This window comes from Vanellus vanellus (genome assembly GCF_965231255.1).
Source record: "Vanellus vanellus genome assembly, chromosome: 8".
Classification (NCBI taxonomy): Eukaryota; Metazoa; Chordata; class Aves; order Charadriiformes; family Charadriidae; genus Vanellus; species Vanellus vanellus.
The window spans coordinates 6,685,231-6,707,295 of record NC_138913.1 but is presented as its reverse complement, the minus strand read 5'-3'; the positions used below and the strand labels follow the sequence as shown (position 1 = coordinate 6,707,295).

Here is a 22,065-nt window from a genome sequence, read left to right as displayed (position 1 = left end):
GTGTGCCGAGATGGGAGACGGTGGAGGTCCTCTGCTGGCCCCCTGCCCGAGGAAGCTGTGGGCTTAGCAGAGGTGGGGCTGGAGAGGACGGCAGAAATGGGCATCCCGGGCAGGCGGGTGCCCTGAATGATGCCCCTCATGCCGACTGTCCACCAGTTCCCACCCCATATGCTGGCGTTAGCATGAAGCCTCTCTGCAACGTGGGCGTAACATGTCCATCTCAAGCACGGCTTTGCCCGCTCTTTGGGGAGGAAAGGTGATGCCGGTGATACAGGGTGACTTTCCATATTTCCCGTTGCCCCTGTTCTTTGCTGTGGAGCTCCACCCTGCTTTTCCCCGTTGCTTTGTTCTCTCGTGACACTGAGCGTTAGAAATGTCTGTGCTGTCTTTTTTCCTTGCTCGATGCAGACGGCACTGGTGAGCCACCCTGACTCACAGCTCTCCACGGATGCTGAGTGTAGCACTGTTCGAGCTCAACACCCTGAGCTGAAGGAAACTGTGTTGCAATGCTACCGGGAACCCACCTTAGATCGCTCAGTTTGATTTTAAACACAAAGCACATCACTCATGCCGGTTTAAGCCATTGGCAAGCCAAGTCATAGTAAAGCCAGTATAACCCAGCTGAGCCCATGGGCTGCAGGTGTGCCCATAAACAAAGCAGGTACTGTTCCGGTGGAGAACGTGGAGATGCTTCAGTATTGCACTGCCAGAGCAGGGGTAGACTCTGTCCCGGTGACCAAAGTTGGGTTATTTATCTCATATAGATGTGAGGACCACGTTTCAGTTCCTCACTATTCATTTTTTTTTAAATCCTTTAAGGGAAAAAAAAAATATATAACAACCATATTGGAATTTTACTGTAGAGACAGAAGCGGGAACGCTGACTTCCCTGGAAAAAGTCACCACAGTGTCCCCTGTACGGCTGTGGCACCGCAGACAGGTTTCAGGCATTTTACCAGCCCGCCAGCATGTGAGACTGCGTTATCGCTCTTTAATGTATGGAGGATTTTTGCTTCTTTGCTTGTCAGTTCAGTGTTTCTATAAGCACAAAAATTCTCTCTCCCTCTCGCTAAAAAATCTGCTTCTTTGCATATTAAAAAGGGCATATGGGAAGTAACGTGAAAAATGCAGACAAGCACTGCTCAGATACAAACAATATGTGACCATAATTATTAGGCTGTCGTACGCTAAAAATAACATTGCGCGTGTACTTAATTCATTGTTAATTTGCACTGACTCTTTTTTTTTTTTTTTTTTTCATTTGTTCCCCTCACCAAAATGTAATTTCTTGGCAGCAGTAGGGGAAAACTGACTTCTCCCTGCTGAAGCCATCGGGCTTCTGCGAGTAGAGTACAAAAGGGGAAAAATCCTGCTCCCTGTGAAAGCTGCATTTGCATGGGAGCGCAGCGAATCACTCGGAGCCCCTCTACTTGCAGGGCTGTGAAGTTGAAATAATAATAATAATGATGATGATGATGATGATGATGATAAAAAAAAGCAAACTTGCTCTTCACCGTTAATGGATCGTTTCTTGGGTTTTTTTTTGTTTGTTTGTTTGGGGTTGGGGTTTTTTGGTTTTTTTTGGGGGGGGCGTGCTTTTGTTTTTTAGTTTTGTTGTTGTTTTGGGGGGGGTTGTTTGCTTGGGGTTTTTTTTTGAGGGGGTGTTTTTTTTTTGTTTGGTGTTTGTTTTTATTGTTTGGTTGGGGTTTTTTGTTTGTTTGTTTGTTTGTTTTTTGGTTTCGGTTTGGTTCGGGGTTGTTTTTGGGGGTGGGGCGCTGCTTTTTTTTTTGGTTGGGTTCCCCCCCCCTCCCCCCAAATAAGACGTGCCCATCACAAGAAGGCGGCAGAACTCATTACACCACCCTGCCCTCTCCCTCCACCCTTCCTGCCCGTATCCCAATATTCTCCTTAACTGGCGGGGAGGGGTTTCCCCTTAATTAGCGAGTGCTCATAGGCTGGAGCGCTTTGTGGGCTGGGTCTGGCTTCGGTTTGCCTTTTTTTTTTTTTTATTTTTGGGAGGGCGGGGGGGGGACAGCCCTATAGCTCAGCCTGGATGCCGGAGCCGGTGCCGGGCTGCGGGGCGGCTCTTCCGCGGGGGTTACGCGGTTCCCTCCGGCTGCGGTGGACGCCGCTTTCCTCCGGGGGTGGGGGGGGAAACCCACCCCAAAACAACAACAACCACCACCACCACCAAAAAACCCCCAATCAGCCAAACGCACGCCTTGCTGGGTGTGACAGCACCATGAGGCACCCGCTTCCACCGGGGCAGGAGGTTGGTAGAGAAAAAAAAAAAACAAAAAAAAAATCCAAAACTTAAAAAACTAAAACAAAAAAAAAATCCGAGTTGGGTGTTCGCGGAGCGGTCGGGTCCCGTCGGAGGGGGGTTGGGGGAGGGGGGGGGGGGGTAAGGCCGGTGCGCTCCCCGGGCTCTGCCCTGGCTCGCTTTTGGGTTGTTTTGGGGGTGGTTTGGGGTGGTTTTGGGTATGTGTGTGTGAGAAAAAGGCTGATAGTTAAAGCGCAGGGCGCTTATTTTCAGGTTAATCCCCGGGTTGGGCTCTTCGCTGGGGCTGGGCAGCAAACTTTGCCGACGGGAGGTGTTTGTCAGCCCGGCGGGACGTACTGGGGATGATTTACTGGTTTGGTTTATTTATTTTTTTTTTTCATGCTTTGAAATGGAAAGGTTTGGGTCCGGCGAGGCTGCCGGGCTGGAGGCAGCGGGGGGGGGGGGGGGGGGAGGAGGGAGGGCGGTCTGGATGGGGGAATTCGGAGATGATGGTTTAACGTTTGCTGTGAACTTCGGTGTTTCTGCGATGTGGTTTGGCTGGTTTTCTGCGAAACTGGTGAAACTGGGTCCCTTTCAGCAGCCGCCCTTGCGGGACGTGGGGGACAGCAGCCGTTTCTTGCGATGAAAAGCCCGTTCTGCCTCTTGCTGGTTTGTCTTTATTGGGCGCGATGCTCTTGGTTGGTACGGGAGGCTGGTACAGGAGGCTGCTCTTTGGAAATCCTCAGCCCCCCAAAATGCCTCCGGTCTGGCCTGGGCAGGGATTTGAGCCGGTGCAGCTCCGTTGACTTTGGGAGCGTTTTTGCCTGCGCGGTCGGGGCTGACACGAGCTCTCTACGCAGCAGGACAATGTCTATTATGTGTCCAGGTCTACGTGGTCTCCACATCCCTCCTTTAAGTAAATCTGCGCCGCTGCCTTTGAGGTCGGTAGAGTTCCGTGGCTGTTTGGGGGACAGACACTGCTAATTGAACGGGGTGGGTGAAGCTCTGCTGGTTTGACATTGGTGTGGAGATGGTAAGTGAGGGGATGTCACGGCGAGGCTGGTGCGTCCAGGGCCGCTGGGACAAACGCTCTCTTGTTTGAGAACGGCGTCGTGTTCGTAACCGCCTGTGTTTGCAGCTCGGGGTGGGGGGTGGAAACTCTGCTCCAAGTGTCTTTAATCGCTCAAGAATTTGTGTTTCCTTTCCTGTGCTGTCTCTGGCATTTGATAGCGTGACCTCATGCCAGAGGCTCGCAGGTAACCGGGGAACTTAAATTTCTGACCGCCTCTTCTCGTGATGCTCGGGGGAGTGTTGGCTCTGTGGCTTGGGTCTCACGGCCAAATCCTGCCCAGCTTTGCCAGAAGTTGGGAAGCTCCAAGTGTAAGCCCTCGGGCCCTGGGCTACCCCTCCTTTTCGGCTCATCGGCAGCCCGCGCTGTATTTACTATGAATATCCAGAGAGCGCCTTCCTTTGGGGTAAGTGTTACTGCGTGATGCTGAGTGCTGCCCTGGGATGCTGGGGACGCTGGTCCCTGCTCAGGGGGTGGGTGCTGAGCACCGGTGTGGGATGGCGGCCACCGGCCCCCCTTGTGCAACTGCCCTGCCCTGCGCTCGCCTGCACCTGAAAGGGGCCCTTTCTCCTGTCCTTTTGCTGTGAGATACCACCAAACCTGTAAAATCTTTTTTTTTTTTTTTTTCAGAGTTTCTTGGGGGAGAGGGTCGAGGTTTATCAAAACAGGCCGATGAAAAACCCCAGATCCCTCTGAAAAGACCTGTTAAAATTTACCGAGATTCCTGTAGGCTTTGGTTCAGCCGATTAAATGAAAGTTTATTGAGAGGTACATCTGTTTAATTTTCTTTTTGCCAAGATTTAACTTTCCTACTTAGAGAAGATCGAAGTGTCTCACGTAAATATCCATTTGCACGCCCGATTCTGTCCAGATACGTAATGTCCTCCTTTTCAGGATTATTGAAAATTAGTATTGAGGCTCTGGTCTTACTGGAAAAGACTTAGTAAAGTGACTTCCCCTGAGGGCCGCGATGCTCTTTTTATTTTGAGAGGCTTGAACTCCTGCCACAAATAATGCTGCTGGCAGGTGTCTCCTGAGCCTTTGCAGCTGAGGAGTTGTTTGCTGGGATCAGAATTGCAGCATCCTTAAACTGCTGAAGATACTGTTTTACATATATATATAAAAATAAAATTATAGGCACTAGGTAGGTAATCTTTGCTGGTGAAATCATTCTTTCATGAAGCGGGCTGAAATCCCATGCCTCACCTTGAAATTTTTACTACTTTGCTTACTGGTAGCAAAGTGTAAAGGCTTGTGTCAACTTGACATTGTTATCCCCTGTAATTTATGAAGTGCTCTTTAGACTGCAGGTGTGTCTGCAGCAAAGGAGAGATCCCGTGTTTGCTGCGAGTCTGCTCTCGAGCCGTGATTTGAGAAATCTCTTCCTTGATTAAACCACGCAAAGAAGGGCAGTTGTGTCTCCCCTGTTTGTTAGTTATGAACTGAACTTGGGTTTTCACAGTTATCCCTTCTCTGGTAATTGATTTAAAGCAAATTAGCAAATCTTCAGGGAGAGAATCGTCAGGGGAACGCGCTTGCTGCCAGTGTTGCCACAAATTTCATTCCCTGGAAATGAAATCATAAAGAAGATAGCAGTTATTAACGTTCAAACAGGCTTCTAGATTTATCTTCTCTAACTCTACCTAAAGAACATACCAAAGTCTCTGAAATACCTGAAGCCGCGGAGCGCTGCAGCAGGGGGTCACGCTCTGCTGTAAGGGGCTCCCTTCTCCTATTGCCTTTGTTGCAAACAGGTGGTTTCTTAATTTCACACTGAAACAGCTATTTGATAGCAAGTCATTTAAAAAACAACAATTAAAAAAACTTTGGGTGGGAAGGAGGGTTGTACAGCGGCCCTAAATCTGTGTATAACGGAGCTGAGGAAGCAATTTGATTATTTTCTTTTTTTTTTTTTCCCCCCCTGGGTGTTTGGTTTCTGGAGTGTGTAATGTCAGTAAGCACCTGGTCTTTGCTGAGGAGGGCGTGAGCAAACATTTCATGCCTTTTCCTCCTATTGTCTGGCTGACAATTGATGATGTGTTTTTTTTAACTAGCTCTCACATGCCCTGTGCCCTGGAAACTCTCCTGCAGGGACCCGGAGAAGATTCGATCACGGCCATGTGCCTGACAAAGTTGCAGTTGGGTTCTTTTTTCTTTCCTTTCACATAACCTTGCCAGCCCCCCTTTTTTTTTTTTTTTCCTTCCAAAAAAAGGAGTGTTTTCTGGTCCTTATTCAGGTGCTGCTTGCCATGCTTTAGCTGCACCGTGAGGTGTGGGATGTGTGAGCAGCTGGCACGCAGCCTGGCTTCTTTGCAGCGGGCTGTGCAGGGCCAGTCCTCAGCCCTGCTGAGCTACATATATATTATATTATTATTTTTTTATTTATATATATATAAAAAATATTTTTTTTTTTTAACATATTTAGCCAGGTGCCCCTGTCCTGCCGCTCACTTTCATGGACTGGTGAGCATCAGCCAGATGCATGTACCAGCTCCAGATGTGCAGACAACCTGGAAAGCAGAGGGTGATGGAGGGGTTGGGGGGTGTGTGGAAAAAGCTCTGCTTGCCAACTTTTACTTTCTAAAATATTTACCCTGCTGGTCCCCCACCTTCTTGGCACAAGGTGTCCAGGGTGGCAGGAAGCAGCCGTGGTCCTTGGGGCAGGGGACACACACCCTTACACCGGCTCCTCCGCCTGGGGCGAGCAAACAGGAGGGAAATGTGTGGATTTGCAGAGCATTAATTTATATATATATATATATGTGTCTTCAGGATTCAGTTTCTTCTGTTTCAATGCAATAATAGTGGGTGGTATCTAATGGCCGGGGTCAGCATCACATGCCATCGCCACTGCCCTGAGCGCTTCGTGCATCCCTCGCTCCTCGTACCCACGCGCTGCGGTGGCATTTAGTGCTTTCTACCTCCTTCAGGCCAATAAACACCAAAACCTGGGGGTTTACGTAACGAAGCGGGAGCGGGGCTGGCGTCTGTCAGACACATCCCCCCCTCCACGCGTCCCCACGTCCCCCAGGCATCCATCTGCTGGTGCAAGGATGGGGGGAGAGGCTGTCTGGTGGCTGCCACTCCCACGCCGGAGCGCCAGGACCCCGAAAGGAGCTGGGACGGTGCCAGGCATCCCCCCGGCACGTGCCGCCGTCTCACCAGGGGAGGAGATGGAGCCATGCACCCTGGCAGGGAGGCGAGTTTCGCCTCTGAGAATAAAAACTTGTAATTTAAAAACAGCCCTGGCTCGCACGAGTCTAAATAGATGCTGGTTGAGGGGAGAAAACTTGTTGAAAAGGGGTCAGGGAGGGGGATGGAGCAACTGCCAGAAGGACCTACTGCTGCTCCGGCAGCGAGCGTGGCGCGCCGGAATGGCGGGCAGGGTGACAGCACAGCATGTGGTCAGGTTTTATTGCCAATAAGAGATGCAGGATTTTAATATCGAGATAATCACCTCGAGATAGCGATCTTATCGGGCTAACGTGCTTGCTTTGTTGGCAGGAAAGTGTGTCCGAGAGTGGGGCTGGGTGGGAATGAAGCCGGCTGCGTCTCCTTGGCTTGTCGGCACCAAAGCTGGTGGTGGCCGCACGCAGCGTTCGCACCTCTGTGCTCTTCGGTTGGTCGCCTTTCTGCAACCATTTTCCCTTAAAACTTTCTGAGGACGTGGCGATGACCATTATTGAGCTCCAGCGAATAAAATTGTGCTTCGCCTCTAGTAGGATTTGACAGCAAAGTAGCCAGTTTGCATTGGTTATATCTGAGTGTAATAACATCGTCTCTTCCTCCTCAATCCCGTTTTCTCTGGCAGGGAAGGCAGAGATAAAATAAGAAGTGGTCCTCTGCCCTGAGGAACTGGCTAACTGGGGAGAAAGGCTGTAATAAAAAGGCAGTGGGGATGGTGATGGGGTGGGCGTTTTGCAGAAGAGGTGGTGCATCCCACCCTGGGCGAGCTGGGGTGGGGTGTGGGAAGCCTCTGAGAGAGGGGCTGCAGAGCGGAGAGCGGGAGGGGATGGAAAAACTCATCGCTGTTTGCAGATTCACTCAAAAAAAAAAAAAAAGTCTTTTTCCCGAGGTGTGGAGTCCTGTTTAGGCTATACTGGCAGCAGCAAATATTCAGGATATTCATGGCGTTGGGAGTTATTTTTCCGGTTTACACCTCTGTTGGTGGAAGAAGAATTAAACTGTAATTTCCTTGATTGCATTGTTCAGGTCAAGCTGCAAGGGGGGGGGGGGCCCTCATTCCTGCCTTAGATTTTTATTTCCCCCAGTACAGCGAGCCCTCGTGTGTGCTTCCATCACATGAAGGCTTTTTTTTTTTTTTTTTTTGTAAAATAAGATAAACCCACTGACAAATGCCTGGTGCTCCCCAGGGTCAGTGGGGGCATCCCGGTGCTGCTCCCCAGCTCTGGGGGCTGTTTCCAGCTCCCTCAGTGCGGCCGGGGAAGGTGGTCCGGGCACAGAGGGACCGCTCTCCTCCGGGATGAGCGTCCCAGTGCGCAGAGACAAAAGGCAGTGACGGGTGGACAGTGTTGCACAGAGCAGTGCTCTGATGGCCTCTGTCCCAGCAGGTGATTCATGGCCAGTTAGTGTTTCTGGTTGTCTTGCCATGTGGGAACTTGCTTCTCAGTTCTCCTCCCACCAGGGTCCCGCCGGTGACGTGTCCCTGAGGCTCCTCCATTCACCGAGCCACTTCCCAAAAGCTTCACCCATTTTACCAGCTGGACTTTTGGGAAGATTTTTTTTTTTTTTTTTTTTTTTAAGCAGAAATCCTCATTTCTTGTTCTTTCCCCCCCTGCTCTGGGTCTTTATTTCCCCACCCGGAGCACAGCCCCCTCGTGAACACACGCTGCATGGCTCTCAGGGGATGTGCACCTCACGGCATGGGCATCCCTCGCCATCGGCCGACTGACTCCTGCCTGCCACCTCCAAGGATTCCTGGGGGTAAAAGTAAACCAGTGAGAGTAATTAATTGCACGTTTCCCACACTTTTCAGTAGCCTGGGGGGGTTGTGGCCGTGGCAGGACCTCAGAACTGTGCCCCACTACCTGGCTAAAGGCAACCTCACTGTTTGGGGTTTTTTAACTGAAAAAATAAAAGTTTTTTTCTCTCTCAAACTTTGAATGTGACACACGAGATAAAACAAGTGGGTATTTTGGCTCTGCGTTTTCTCTTTTTGCTTAAGTAAGGTGCAGTTCCATGGTGCGGTTGGCTTTTCCGCGTGAAGAACGCAAATCTGCCTTGTTTGGTGTTTTCTCAGGTGTGGTGAGGAGCCCCCGTGGGTGCTGGGGTCTCCCGGGAAGCTCAGCTGTCCCCTCTGTTGCAGCTAAAGTGCTGCTGAAACCATTTGGAGAGCAGGCAGTGCATCGTATAGTCCTTTCAGAAAGAAATGCTTTGGTCTCTTGTTCCTCTTTCTCTAAACGTCTATTTATGTAGTCCCCATGAGATGTTCTGAAGTGTATTTTTCCATGACAGAGGTTTCCAGCAAATCAATTTTTTTTTTTTTTTTTTTTTTTTGCACGGGTCCCACCCAGAGTTAAGTCTTACCAAGAAAGAATAGCAGATGACTCACGGTGGCTTTGAAATTTCTGCGGTTAGACCTGATCCTGCTGAGTTTTGGCAGCAATTATGGCAAACGAGCCATTTTGTTCACTGGGAGAAAGAGCCAGCGAGATGGGAACTGCTGTCTGAGCCCATTCAGGGTGGTTTTTTTTTCCTCTCCCAAAGCTATCGCTTTTCTTCCTGCCAAACAGCTTTTTTTGTAGCTGTAGAAAACTGTCTGCAGACACCTTTCTGAGCAGCTCCACTCCAGAAGGTCGCGGCAGCTGAGGGGAAAAATAATGTTTAATTTTTGGCTCATGGCGTGCAGCTGCCCATCTTGTGCTAAGGTGTGGAGGGTTACGCTTGTAAGTCATAACCTCAATGCTCTGATTTCCTCTAGGAAAGAGTGGAAAAACTACTGTACAGGAGTTTTCACCAAATGAAGGAGCTGCAGGGCATCTCTGGCTTGTCCAGACACCCGCCTTGCTTGTAAGGGCTGGAGGTCTGGGTACGTGGGTAAGGGGGAGAGGAACGAGGAGGCAGCTGAGGCTCGATTTGAGTTCAGCCACGAGCATCATCTTTCACTGCCTGCCATCAGTGCGCTTCCATACTGGCTTGATGGAGGCTTCCCTGCCGCCCCCCTCCGTGAAGGAAGGAAAAAAAAAAAAAAAAAAAAAATATATATATATGAGGCATCTATTTTGTTTTAAGGCAGCTGTCAGTATTGTCAATGTGTGTGAATGAGCTATTTTGCATAAATTTGCAGGTGTTTAGTTATATTTAAGCAAGAAACATAGAGGAGCTATTCTGTTGCTGCAAGTCACTACTTTGTAATGAGCACTCTTCCATTGAATTGGCCTGGGTTTGACCTGACCGGTTCAGCAGGTACCGATCTGAAACCTTGTTTCAGAGCTACTCATTAAATCAGAACCAAAATTCTCTGATTACTTGCTTATCCTTAATTCTGATAATAAATCAAACACTTCAAGGTATAGAAAAATTAACTTCCAGTAACTCGAGTACCTGTGTCCTGACTGCTGTCATGATCCCAGGGAAGGGCGTATGGAGATCCCATGAAAAGTCTCCTTGGGAGAGGCTGGTTTGCAAAGCCACCAGAAGCCCTCTGTGAAGTCTTGGGGACAATGCCACCTTTGCCCTCTGAGCTCAGCTCACAGCTTCTCTTCCAATTACCTCTGGGACTTCCCCAAGCCAACTGTTTTCTTCTTGTAAACCGGAAGTTCTCAAATATTTGTTTTAGCTGGCCAGGGAGAAGGAAAACCCGTTACTTGGGAGCCCTTAATATTATCCTAGATCCTCAGATGAAGCTGTTCTTGAACTGGTAGGAGGTTTCTCGGTGCGAAGTGGAGGCCGAGGGCTGATGTTTGCCCGTGTCGGTGCTTGCTGCTGGCCATGGATGAGGATGAGCAGCTGCTTTTGGAAATGCAGAACGGTAGCAGGCCTGCACGTGTCCGGGGTCTCCTCTGGCACGTGTTGTCGCTGGCTCTTTGGGCACGATGGGCGCGTGGTGCTGGGTGTCCCGGCTTGATGGTGGGAGCCGAGACTGTTGAGGGCTGTAACTTTTGGGTAGACTAAAGAATGGAAGTCAGCCGAGGATGGAGACATCCAATTCTTGTGGAGTTTATTAGCCAGAATGCATGAAAAATCTTTAAAAACATTGCTCAAAAAAAAAAAAAATCCTTAGGGTGCTTCAGTTTGGAAAGGTGCTAAATCCAGGATTGCAGGCAGGGGTACGGGAGTGTTTCAGGGCGCTGCGAGTGGCTGCATCCTGTCACGCAGGGACAGTGGGTGACAGTGCTCTCGGGTGATGCCTGGGCCCATATGGGATGGGGAGGCAGCGAGGAGCTGTGACATACCCTTGCTGGGACGGCTGGAGGTGCGTGGTGTCCCCAAGGTGCCGCAGCTCCTCCTGCTCCCATGAACGTGACATTCCTCCTGTGCTTTGGCTTTACCAAATTATGTCCCTGACACTGTGTGTGCAGTGAGCAAACAGCTTTGCAGAGGTTAACGTTCAGTGTGCGCAGTGGCAGGGTTACTTCGTGCCACCAGGAAGTCTCGGCATGGGATGGCACCATGCGATCACGTCCATGGACCTGGGGGCTGCCCGGGTGGGGGGGACACACGGCAGCCATCGGGATTGCATGTGGGTCCTAGCCACTTGGGGGGCTTTCTGTAAGAGGGACAAAAGCAGCAACACAACCTAGGTGGTGGTCACCCTGCAGCTGTTGGTCGTTGAAGGTGGCAGTGCCCCCAGGAAGCCACCCCGGGAGGTGACCCTGTGCCTTGAAGCCCCGAGGCAGGGGGGGGAGCTGGGCTTGGCTGCAGCTCGAATGGGAGCGCTCAGTCTTGCCTGGTGGTGTTGTTACCTTCCTGCCCCACCGCGGCTGCCTGCTCATGCCAATTAGTTGTTTTCCCAATGAAAACTATTTGATGCAATCCATTAAGAAAATAAATAAATAAAAAAAAAATCAAGACAACAGAAACAGCATTTTATTAAAGAGGTAAACTATTAGTAAAAATACATGGTCTCACTCTGCGACTCTTTGTTGCTGTGATACCCGTAGAAATTTCTCATTTCTTTGAGCAAGTCACGTAAAGGGTCAACAAGAAGTCGGCACCTTCATGTGCTTTTTGCTTGTGGCTTGTAACAGCAGGTGGAGAAAAGCAAAATCGTGTTCCTGCTTCGTGGAAACTTGGCAGTAAGCAGCAGGTTTGCAACTGGAGTGAGGATGGTGATGTCCTCCTGCATACCTGTGCCCTTGACATAGAGCAGCCACCGGCGGGAGTGACGGCTGGGACATCCTCTTGCAGTCGCCCAAATCCCTCCCCGAGCGCAGGCTGCGGTGCTTTCCCCGGCTGTAGTTTGGCTGGTGGGAGTTATGTGAAGATCTGTAAAGTGTTTGCATTTATCAGCTGCCACCGAACCCCGCTGTGGGACGGAGGTGCCGGGCTGCCTTCCAGCGCGCCCGCTCGGCTCTGAGCTGCTGAAATTCCCCGCGGAAATACGGCTTGGCAGGTGGCGGTTGCTGGAGCAGCCGTGGCACTGGGAGATACCAGAATAGCGTTGAGTGATGTATAGGACATCAGCTGTGTAGACATCTATACGTTTAGATCATGAAAATATGTCCTGTATTTGTATGACGTGTTCAACTATATATAAGAGCGGCAGCAGCGCTTACCATCCTGCCGGCACTGCAGTGGTCTTTGTCACCTCTGATTGTTGTGGAGATGGTTACTCCAAGAGTCCTTTGCACTACATTATAGCCCTGGCAAGATTCTTGGGTTTAGGGTTGTATATAAAGCTTTTATGGCCAAGCTCTGTGCACCTGCCAGCCCTCTGGAGTTCTGCATCCTTTGACCTTCCTACTGTTTGTGCTCTTTGAAGCAGCTACTTTTTCCAGCCCTTTGTTTCCCTCAGCTCAGGACTCCCTTTGCCACCCTCTGGGGTGGGGTTTGGGGATGCTGAGATGGTGCTGCTATCCAAGGTGGTGTTAACTGCTTCCCTTCGCCATCCAGAGGGACCTTGACAGGCTGGAGAGGTGGGACTGTGCAAGCCTCATGAGGTTCAACCAGGCCAAGTGCAAGGTCCTGCACCTGGGTCGGGGCAATCCCAAGCACAAATCCAGGCTGGGCAGAGAATGGATTGAGAGCAGCCCTGAGGAGAAAGACTTGGGGATGTTGGTTGATGAGAAGCTCAACATGAGCCGGCAATGTGCACTCACAGCCCAGAAAGTCAATGGTATCCTGGGCTGCATCCCCAGCAGCGTGGCCAGCAGGGCAGGGGAGGGGATTCTGCCCTTCTAGTCTACTCTGGGAAGACCCACCTGGAGTACTGCGTCCAGCTCTGGAGCCCTCAGCACAGGAAAGACATGGACCTGTTAGAGCGAGTCCAGAGGAGGGCCACAAAGATGACGAGAGGGCTGGAACACCTCTGCTGTGAGGACAGGCTGAGAGAGTTGGGGGTGTTCAGCCTGGAGAAGAGAGGTCGGTCTCCGTGGAGACCTTATAGCCTCTTCCAGTACCTAAAGGGGCTACAGGAAAGATGAGGAAGGACTCTTGATCAGGGAGTGGACTTATAGGACAAGGGGTAATGGTTTTAAACTGAAAGAGGGGAGATATTTAGATGAGATATCAGGGAGAAATTCTTCCCTGTGCGGGTGGTGAGCCCCTGGCCCAGGTTGCCCCGAGAAGCTGTGGCTGCCCCATCCCTGGAGGTGTTCAAGGCCAGGTTGGACGGGGCTTGGAGCAACCTGGGCTGGTGGGAGGTGTCCCTGCCTGGGGCGGGGGGGTGGAACTGGATGATCTTTAAGGTCCCTTCATACTCTAACCACTTAGGATTCTCTGCAGCTACAGCATTGGTGGGCCTCTGGGGGTAGATAACAGGGTGCTGGAGGCGCTGGGCATCCCCTGCCCCGGCTTTCAAGGGTGTTATGCTCAGTGCTCCTGAGTTTAGGGGTGCAGAGTGTGTGCCATGACCACATGAGAGGGTTTGTGGTGATCCGGGGGTTGAGCATAGCTCCCCGGAGGATGCCCAGCACGAGGTGCAAGTGCTGTACTTAAACACTCTTGTCCGCACCCTGGGAATCCAAAACACGGTGATGAGTACATCCGTGAAGGGACAGCATTAATCACTGTTAAATACCTAATGATGGGCTCCCCGGGGAGTGGGGCCGTGCCCTGGGTGTGCTGCCGGCCAGGGGGAGCGGGAGCCAGAACCACCAGCACATCGGCCTGAGATCAGTGGGCACTGCTCATTGGGGGACGTTTGTGTGTGCTTTTCTTCTTTCATGTCACTGTTCCGTAAAGCAAATAGCGTGAGTGCTTGGGAAGGGCCTGACGCTTAGGCTGGTCCTGGGTGTGGGGAGGAAGGCAGCGCAGAGGGGTTTTCTGACTGCGGCAGTGGGTTAGTCACCGTGTAATGGCGGTTCTGCCCGCCGCCATGACCAGGGCCGTACCTCATCCTTTCCCTTGACCGGCCTCTTCCTTCTGGTGCCACTTCTTTGGGACAAACCCTGAGGGACGGGTGCTGCAGGACCCGTTGTGGGGGCAGAAGGGGCTCTGCCCCGGTACGGATGGCACAACGGGGACCTCCATAGTTTTCCCTGTTATTTCCAGGCAATCCCGGTCTTGATGCATCTCGTCCCCTGTTGCGGACAGGCGGTGGGGAGTGCCATGGCGGAGCTGTCCCTCCAGGCAGGCCGGTGGCTCGGCCCCGTAAGCCGCCTGCGGAAAGGACTCTGGAAATCAATAAAGCAGAACCAAGCGTGGCGGTCGTTAAAGTGCGAAGCACTAATTGGTTCCTGCTTTTAGACCTATTGGTATTAAATGTGGGAACTTTGTGAGAATAATTGTTTTGGCAACGGTGTTTTAAAATATTTCGGGTTTATCAGGACTGGGCCAAAGATAAGAAATTTAGGTCAGGAGCATGTCTGAACACGATGTTTATTGTTGATTTGGATTTGGATTTGAGTTCTTCTCCAGCTCCAGATCTTTCCAGGATGGGAGCAATGCTTTGGTTCTTATTTGGGGGTTGTTTTGTGTGTTTTTAGAAAATAAACCTTGATCCTCTTGCGCTGTCCCTGTAGTATGAGCATCCAGAAGGGCAGATTTTTAGGAGGCGTCTCCATGTGCCGTGCTGGCTGCTTGCTCATCTGGCTAAAGAGCTCCCATGTACTGAACGTAAGAGCAGGGTTAGGTGATCACTGAGCTTTTTTGAACCCCCCCCTGTCTTTTAATGTCATACTTGGGGAATGTAACGTGCTACCTGCCATCTACAAGAGCTCTTGGATTTTGATTAGTGTGGGAGGGGATGCTGAAAAACAAAATCAGCACGTGTCTTTTTTGCTTTGTATGGGTACGTGGTTTTCCTTGGCTGAAAGAGCAGGACCCTCTTTGCAGGTGGTGGTGGGGACCCCAAGCCGAGGGGACATTCCCAAGCTGCTTGGTGGAAGTCTGATGCCTGCCGAGGACTGTGGAAGGGAGATGTGCCCGGGTGTGAATCTGGTGCTGGTGACAAGCCTGGTAAATAACTCCTCAAAAAGGGCTCTTGTCAGCCAAGGGTATTTCTCTCTGGAGAGGTCCAAAGCTAATTTTAGGTTTAAAGCGTGATGAATTAGGAAATATTTACGTGGAAAAGCTTCCTCCCCACCAGGCAGGGCAAATAGCCGTTGAGAGCATCTTGCGTGGGATGTCCTTGGCTTCTCGTCTGGGCTCTCCGTGCCTGTGTGGTACCCGGGCTCCTGGCAGCAGCAGCAGGAGAGGGGAAATTCATGGCTTGAGTCATTTGTGTTTTGGTTTGGTTTTTTGGTTGTGGGTTGGTTGTTTTTTTTTTTTTTTTTTTTTTTCCTTGTCAATGACGCCGTCGCATTGCCCTGTTCTAGCCCGAGCCCATCTGGTTTGCTCCGTGCAGCCTGTGAGGCTCGTGTGGGTGCCGGCACCGGCACCGCCTGCGGCACAAAGCCAAGTATGGGAACAGAGGTTGCTTGTCACAGCCTTTGACCCAAAGGTCATTGTACTGGGAGAGATGTCATGAGAACTGGAGAGAGGGTAATTTTCAGGGATTACAGCGTTTCTCACCCTGGGAGTTGATGTAGAGCATCAGACCCTGGGAGGCATTAGCAGGAAATGCCTGTTTTTACAGGATGGATTTTCTCTTCCCTCTTTCCCAAATGATGGCTTTCTTGGTTTCATAGCTCTGCGTGGTGCTTGTCAGCATCGTAACCTCATTAAGGAGCAGCGATTATCTGAGCTTGTTGCAGATCTGCCACCATACATGTAAGAGAATAAACTTGGGCTGACCAAATTTTCGGTAGTCTGTGCTATTACCAGCTGCACGTGTTTCCACATCAGGACTTGAATGTATTCAAAAGACAGAAATGTTCATGAATATTTACTAAAATATGCATTTTTCTGCCTTCCAGTTTCCATGCCTTTAAAGCCAAGCTTTTGTTGTCCTTTGCAACAAGTAGAAAAATGCTGTTTCTTTAGTGAAGGCTGAGGTTGTCATATGATCCCCTAAGTAATAATTTGGGGTTAAAGCATAACTAAAATGGCAAATAACAAAAAAAGATACTGCGCTTGCAAAGTTGCAGGATTGAGCTAGGGGGTTGCAATACGTTCACAGGGGCTCAGGGTTTAATATAATTTTGATATTTTTATAGTCACTTTTCCTGCAGTTGAAACCGGGATTCTTGGTGCAGTCAGTATTTCCAGTGTATTTATTTTACTGTTTCAAGAGGTTTGGGGCCCGTGTGCCGTGGGGACAGCCAGGCAAAGGGAGGTGGAGAGTGTAAATTGTGCTTGGAAGAGGAAATAATTAATCTGAAAACTGGGCTGGACGAAGGTGCTGTCAGTAGTATGTTTTTTTTCCTTTTTCCAGGTTTTTTTACCATCTCCCCTTTGTTTTAGTATGTTTTTTGTTCGTTCTTTCCAAAGTTTTCCTTTATTGCTGAGGGTTTTTTAATTAGTTTTTCCTCCTTGCTGCTTTTGCCCCAGCAGACTTTGAGCCGGATAAAGCTGGAGCAACACCTTCCCGCTGTTAATATGCAGGTCGCCGTGCCGGCTCCTGGCTGCCAGGTTTGGGTGCTGGGGGTCTCTGGGGGGACCCAGGGCTGGTGATGCTCCTCCCCTGCCCCAGGACGGTCAATGAGGGCAGCCTGCCCTTACAGACCTCCTCCTCCTCGCGCACTCCCATGCCTTTGCCATCACACGGGGTTTTTCTCCCTGGTCTCTGCTTTAAACCTGCAATTCGGAGCGATTCGTGTCCCTCCTGCTCGCAGCAGTCTCCTACCGCTGTCGTGTTTTTCCTCCGTGTCTTTCCTTTCTCTCAGCCCTGACACTGTGTTCTCACGGGTCAAGTGCTTTCCGTCTGACTCTCGTCTTCTGCACTCCGTTGTCCTTTTTGGCATGCCGCAGTAGCCCTCTTTGTGCGTCTCAGCACCATTTGTGCCTCTGTTCAAATTGCTGGTTCCTAACCCCGTGAACCCCCTGGTCTTTTTTGCCTTTTTTTTTTTCCTTTTCTTTTTTCTTTTTTCTGCTGCCTGATTGCTATCTTGGATGGCAACAACCCAAATGCTGAAATGTTGCGCTTGTTTCTAATAATTTTCATCCTATTATTTCCACCCTGCTTCGGTTTGCTAGTGTGGTTTGAGTTCCCTCTCTGGCCTTCACGTAATTGCAGCCTCCGAAGCTGACAATATCAGCAAGTTTTATAAGCCCATTCCCTAGCCCATCATTAGGGCGAGCAGTGAGCGGCGCCGGATAGACAGGGCCTTCTTGATGCAGCCCTTCTGTTTTGGGGCTGACTCACAGAAAACCACGTGTGGCACGTGTTTGCACCCAGCCTCGCACCCAGCCTGTTGCACATTAACCAGGGCGAATTCCTCCGCTCGCCTGTGGGAACGCAGACAGCGTCCGCATGGAAACTCTGGCCGAGAGGTGAAACAGCTCTTATCGAGCAGAGCCATATAAAGCAATTGACAGAAGCTTTCGGGGGGATGTCATACATCCCGTCTTTCCAGCTGCCCTCCCTGCCCCGTGCCCCTCGGCTCTGCAGCCGCCGGCTGTGCCGGGGATGCTCAGCCGCTGCCTGGGTTTGTGGGGCTTCTGGCAGGGCTGTAGGCAAGTCACATTTTCCCTCTCGAGTCCATAATTCGGCTCTAATCTCAGCATGGTGGGGGGAGTCTCGCTGCTGGGACTGACTCAGGTCCAGCTGAGTTTGGACTCTGCTTTATCGCGGGACTTGTCTGTGCCAGCTGTGAAAACAGCTTTAGCTTTAAAAAAAATAAAAAATATCCTGAGTTATGCAGCCCTGCTGTGGTCCTTAGCAAGTTATCCTCGCATGCTGGTTAATTGTTTATCCATTAACTGACTGCGTTCATTATCTGACAAGGGGAGGCCAGCTGTACCTGGCACGGCAGGAGAGGAGGAGGAGGAGGAGGAGGAGGAGGAGGAGGAGGAGGAGGAGGGAGGATGCACATCCTTTCTGTGCTGGCTGCTGTCCACGTGTTCTTCCTCCAGCCCTGTCCGTGTGGTATTTGGCTGCTGGTTTCCTTCAAGTGTAATTGCTGGCGTGGCACAGACAAAGTACGTACAGACCTCTTCTTTTGGAAGGTGCCTTAAGTTTCCATGAAACAAGAGCATCTCTTCAGACTAAAAAATAATAAAAATTAACTGTGTTGTGTTTCCAAATGTGAATACAGACAGAAGAAATACAAAGTAAGATGCTGCTTTATTACCAGCTAGAGATGGCCCCCCAAAATTTCTTTGCCTGGAGTGCCAAGTGGGAAATAAAATAGGATTTTATTGCACGTGTCGGTGCAGAGCGGGGAAGCGCTGCCGCCCGGCGTGGGGCAGCTCTGGGCTCCCCCTGCCACCCCCAGGGTGATTTGGGAAAGCCTGGTAGCATGGCCTCCCTCCTGGGAACGCTGTTTATGTACTCCTGCTTTCTAGGGAGAAAACCAAACATCCGAAGCCAGTCTGTGTCTCGGTGGAATGACTTCACCGCAAGAAGGAAATAAAGATGAACCTTATGCTTTCTGAGTAATTAAGTTCCCTTTAGTGATGGGGATGGTGTAAAGCTGCTGGCAGCGGGACCTGGGTTCCCCTCGAGTGGCAGTGATGGAAGTGTGGGGCAGTGATGGAAGTGTGGGGCAGTGCTGGTGCCAAATTCCCGCTGCGGGGAGGCTGCGAGAACCAGGCGGAGCAGCGGGTAACATCCGTGGCCTGATCGTCCCACGTGGTTCAGTGCATCTCCATCGGTGAAGGTTAATATAAATCCTTTTTACAGAAGGGCAATGAGGTACCCGGGGGTAGGACACATGTGGGGGGGGGGGATTGTGTTTGAATTATTCAGACGGTTCTCTCGAAGTGACACACTGGTCCAGTGATCCTCCGGTCTGGTCCCAAAGCCCTCTGTGCTGCACTGGCGTTCCCAGTCACCAGTGGAAGGTGGCAGTGCCACCAACACCCGCAGAGCCCTCTCTCCTAAGGTGAAGCTGTTGGTTCTGCATTTACTTTGGTATAAGCGGAGATGTTGACCCAGTTTGTCTTGATCCAAGTCTGCGTGCAAAGGGATTTATTTTATTTTCTGAAGGCAGCTGATTTTAACATGTTTTGAGGCTTTTATGATACCAGCCCTGTGTAGTAATAAAATTATGCACTTGTTTCAAGAGGAAACAATAATAAAGGACGTTCTTTCAAAAGCAGCTAAACACATGCGTTATTAAAATGTTAAATTATTTCCAAGTTGCAACATATCCAGCTCTCTCTGTGGAGCTCACTCAAGAATAATTGGAGTGTTCTTTGCAGAATTTAACATCAGAAATGTTGCACTTTTTTTCTTTAAAAAAAAAAATAAATCATTCTGTCACACAATGTCAGAGCTTCCATGGGTATAAATGGGCATCCTTGTATTGACTTCTGTAAAATGTTGCTCGTTTGTCCCATCCATAATTTTTCAGCGTAGCTGTCAAGCTGTGACATTTACTGCAGAGCAGAACAAAGATCGTAGGGACTTTTTTATCACGGAGATGCCCGGGAGCTGTAGCTTGGCGGCCTGCGGGGACCAGCAGCTGGGTCTGCAGCCCCATGGTGAATTGCAGAGCCAGGGGAGGAGGAAGATGCTTTGCAAGTACTCGTCCATGCTGAAAGCTCGCGTCGGTGTTAGTGGGCATGCCTCACATCTTGGGTGGTTTGGGTTTTTTTTTGCGTTTTTTTTTTTTAATTTTATTTTTAAAAATTATATTTTTAAATTTCATTTTGATTTTTATTTTACTTTTTTTATCTTTTATTTTTTAATTTTTCTTTTCTTCCTCCTTCCCTGTTTTTTGTCCTGACTCAGTCTCCTGGCATGGGTGGGTGGGGATAAAGGTGAGAAGTGCTGTAGTCATCAGTGCCCAAACATCTCCAGGTGCCATTGCCTGGCTGTCCTGTCCCCATCCCACTGTCCCCATCATGAAGGTGGGCTGGTCCCCTGCAGCTCCCCGGGCTGTAGAAGGGGTCTGAGCTCCCTGGGGGCTGTTGGAGGGGTGAGGATGAGCTGCAGCATCTACCCACGTTGCTCCCAGGCTTTCTGTGGGCATTTGGGGTGCCCCCAATCCCACTCTGCACCGCAGATGTGAGTCTTTGTGACTGTGACTTTTGAGCCTGCTGAGAGGTGCTGAGCTGCATGACACAGGCAGATACCACAGGCAGTCATGTAAGGTGCATAAAAATAGAGGAAATCTTAATGATACCAGGAGTTTCTTTCACCAGTTCAATCCAAGGAAGAATCATAGAATGGTTTGGGTTGGAAAGGACCTTAAAGATCATCTCATTCCACCCCCCTGCCCTGGGCAGGGACACCCCCCCCAGCCCAGGTTGCTCCAAGCCCCGTCCAACCTGGCCTTGAACACCTCCAGGGATGGGGCAGCCACAGCTTCTCGGGGCAACCTGCGCCAGGGGCTCACCGCCCTCAGAGGGAAAAATTTCTGCCTGATATCTAATCTAAATCTCCCCTCTTCCAGTTTGAAGCCATTACCCCTCGTCCTGTCACTACATGTCCTTCTAAAAAGTCCCTCCCCAGCTCTCCTGTAGCCCCTTTAGGTACTGGAAGGAGCTATAAGGTCTCCCCGGAGCCTTCTCTTCTCCAGGCTGAACAACCCCAACTCTCTCAGCCTGTCCTCACAGCAGAGGTGCTCCAGCCCTCTGAGCATCTCTTTGGCTTTCCTCTGGACCCACTCCAACAGGTCTATGTCTTTCCTATGTTGGAGGGCTCCAGAAGAACACTGAACAAAAATGTGTACTGATTTTCTGAGTGTGTTTTTCCTCTGTGCAGCCTAGCCTGGGAAATGCAGTGTCGTGGGAATTAAGTCCAGGATTTGGCCATGCTTTAATATGCTTTGTCCTTTCTCTGGTGCATCCTTGTTATTGCAGAGGTGGCTGAGATGATCAGGCGAGTTGATGCAGAAGCTTCCTTGCTTTCCCTTTGGGATCAATATGCAAAAGTACTCCTAAGCCACAACCAACACCCTGCAGGTTTTTGTAGGTGGAGAGTGAAATATGGATTTTTCCATTTGAAAGTACAACCGGAGCGTACTAGTCCTGCGGTCACTGGCATCAGGGGAGGTTTTCTCTTGTAGCCTGAAGCTACCTGTGCTTTTTCTCTACTCTGGGCAGTGGTCCCCTGTAGCTGCAGGGATTGGCGTTTAGCGTTGGGTGTGTTGGATGGTGATAGTTGGGATGGATGTGAGTAAGGGGCTGGAGGGAAGAGGGGGCCGCACGCTGCCGGGGGTTTCCCTCAGCCCTGCCATGCTGAGGTGTTGTGGAGGGGAGGATGACAGCCCCGCTCCTTCCTCCTCCCCAGCCCCCCGTGGCCCCAGCGCGCGGGTCCCTGAGATGTCACTGAGAGCCGAAAGCCATGCAGCTACGTCGACGCTGAAGAAGATCGCTGCAGACATGAGCAACATCATCGAGAGCCTGGACACCAGGGAGCTCCACTTCGAGGGGGAGGAGGTCGACGCGGAGGTGCTAAATGACCCCAAAGGTTCTGGTGAGTTAACACCCATACGTTCTCACCCTGCGTCCCGCCTGGATTTAATAACCAATAATCTGTTGACAGAAAGGGTAGAACCTCAGTGGTTTTACCAAGCCCAGCTGTAGGCCTTGGTTTAGGACCAGGAGGCACTACTCTTAGCCCTGGAGCTCTTCAAGTCAAGCCCCTCTGCGAAAGCTCGTCTTTAAGCTCTCTTAAATAAAACCTGGTGTATTTTAGTGGAGTTAATGCTGCTGTGTAAATGCTCCTGTGTTAAAGTACTGTAACTCTCTGCTGACTTTCATGCCCTCGTTGATGGTTATGGGGCCATTGAACTGACGGGGTTTGTGGTCCTTCCAGTGTGCATTCCCTTCTCTGCCATCTATCACACCCGTGGGTTCAAGGAGCCGGGCACACAGACGTACCTCACGGGATGTCCTGTTCGAGTGCGTGTGTTGGAAGTGGAACGCTTTACTTCCACAAAGAAGGTCAGAACTTCCAGCAATTTCATTTCGTTTCCGTGGAACTGTATTAAAATGCCGTTCGTAGGTTAACTTCGTGTGTGCTTGTTTGTGAGCTGAGGAAGCAGGAATGCCTGTGTCTGAGAAAAATGCTCAAGAGAGGTTTCCTGTCTCTTTATAAAACCTAATAAAGCCAAACAAG

General features: G+C 50.5%; 1 protein-coding gene across 1 annotated transcript in view; it reads left to right on the top strand.

Moving 5' to 3' along the window:
- Positions 1-2,081: 2,081 nt before the first annotated feature.
- Positions 2,082-22,065, top strand: part of PLD1 (phospholipase D1) — a 65,296-nt gene continuing 45,312 nt past the window's right edge. The window contains exons 1-3 of the mRNA XM_082487423.1: positions 2,082-2,272; positions 21,235-21,420; positions 21,763-21,890. Of these exons, the coding sequence (XP_082343549.1) occupies positions 21,267-21,420; positions 21,763-21,890 (282 nt within the window). The 5' untranslated portion in view covers positions 2,082-2,272; positions 21,235-21,266. The remainder of the gene's footprint in view (positions 2,273-21,234; positions 21,421-21,762; positions 21,891-22,065) is intronic.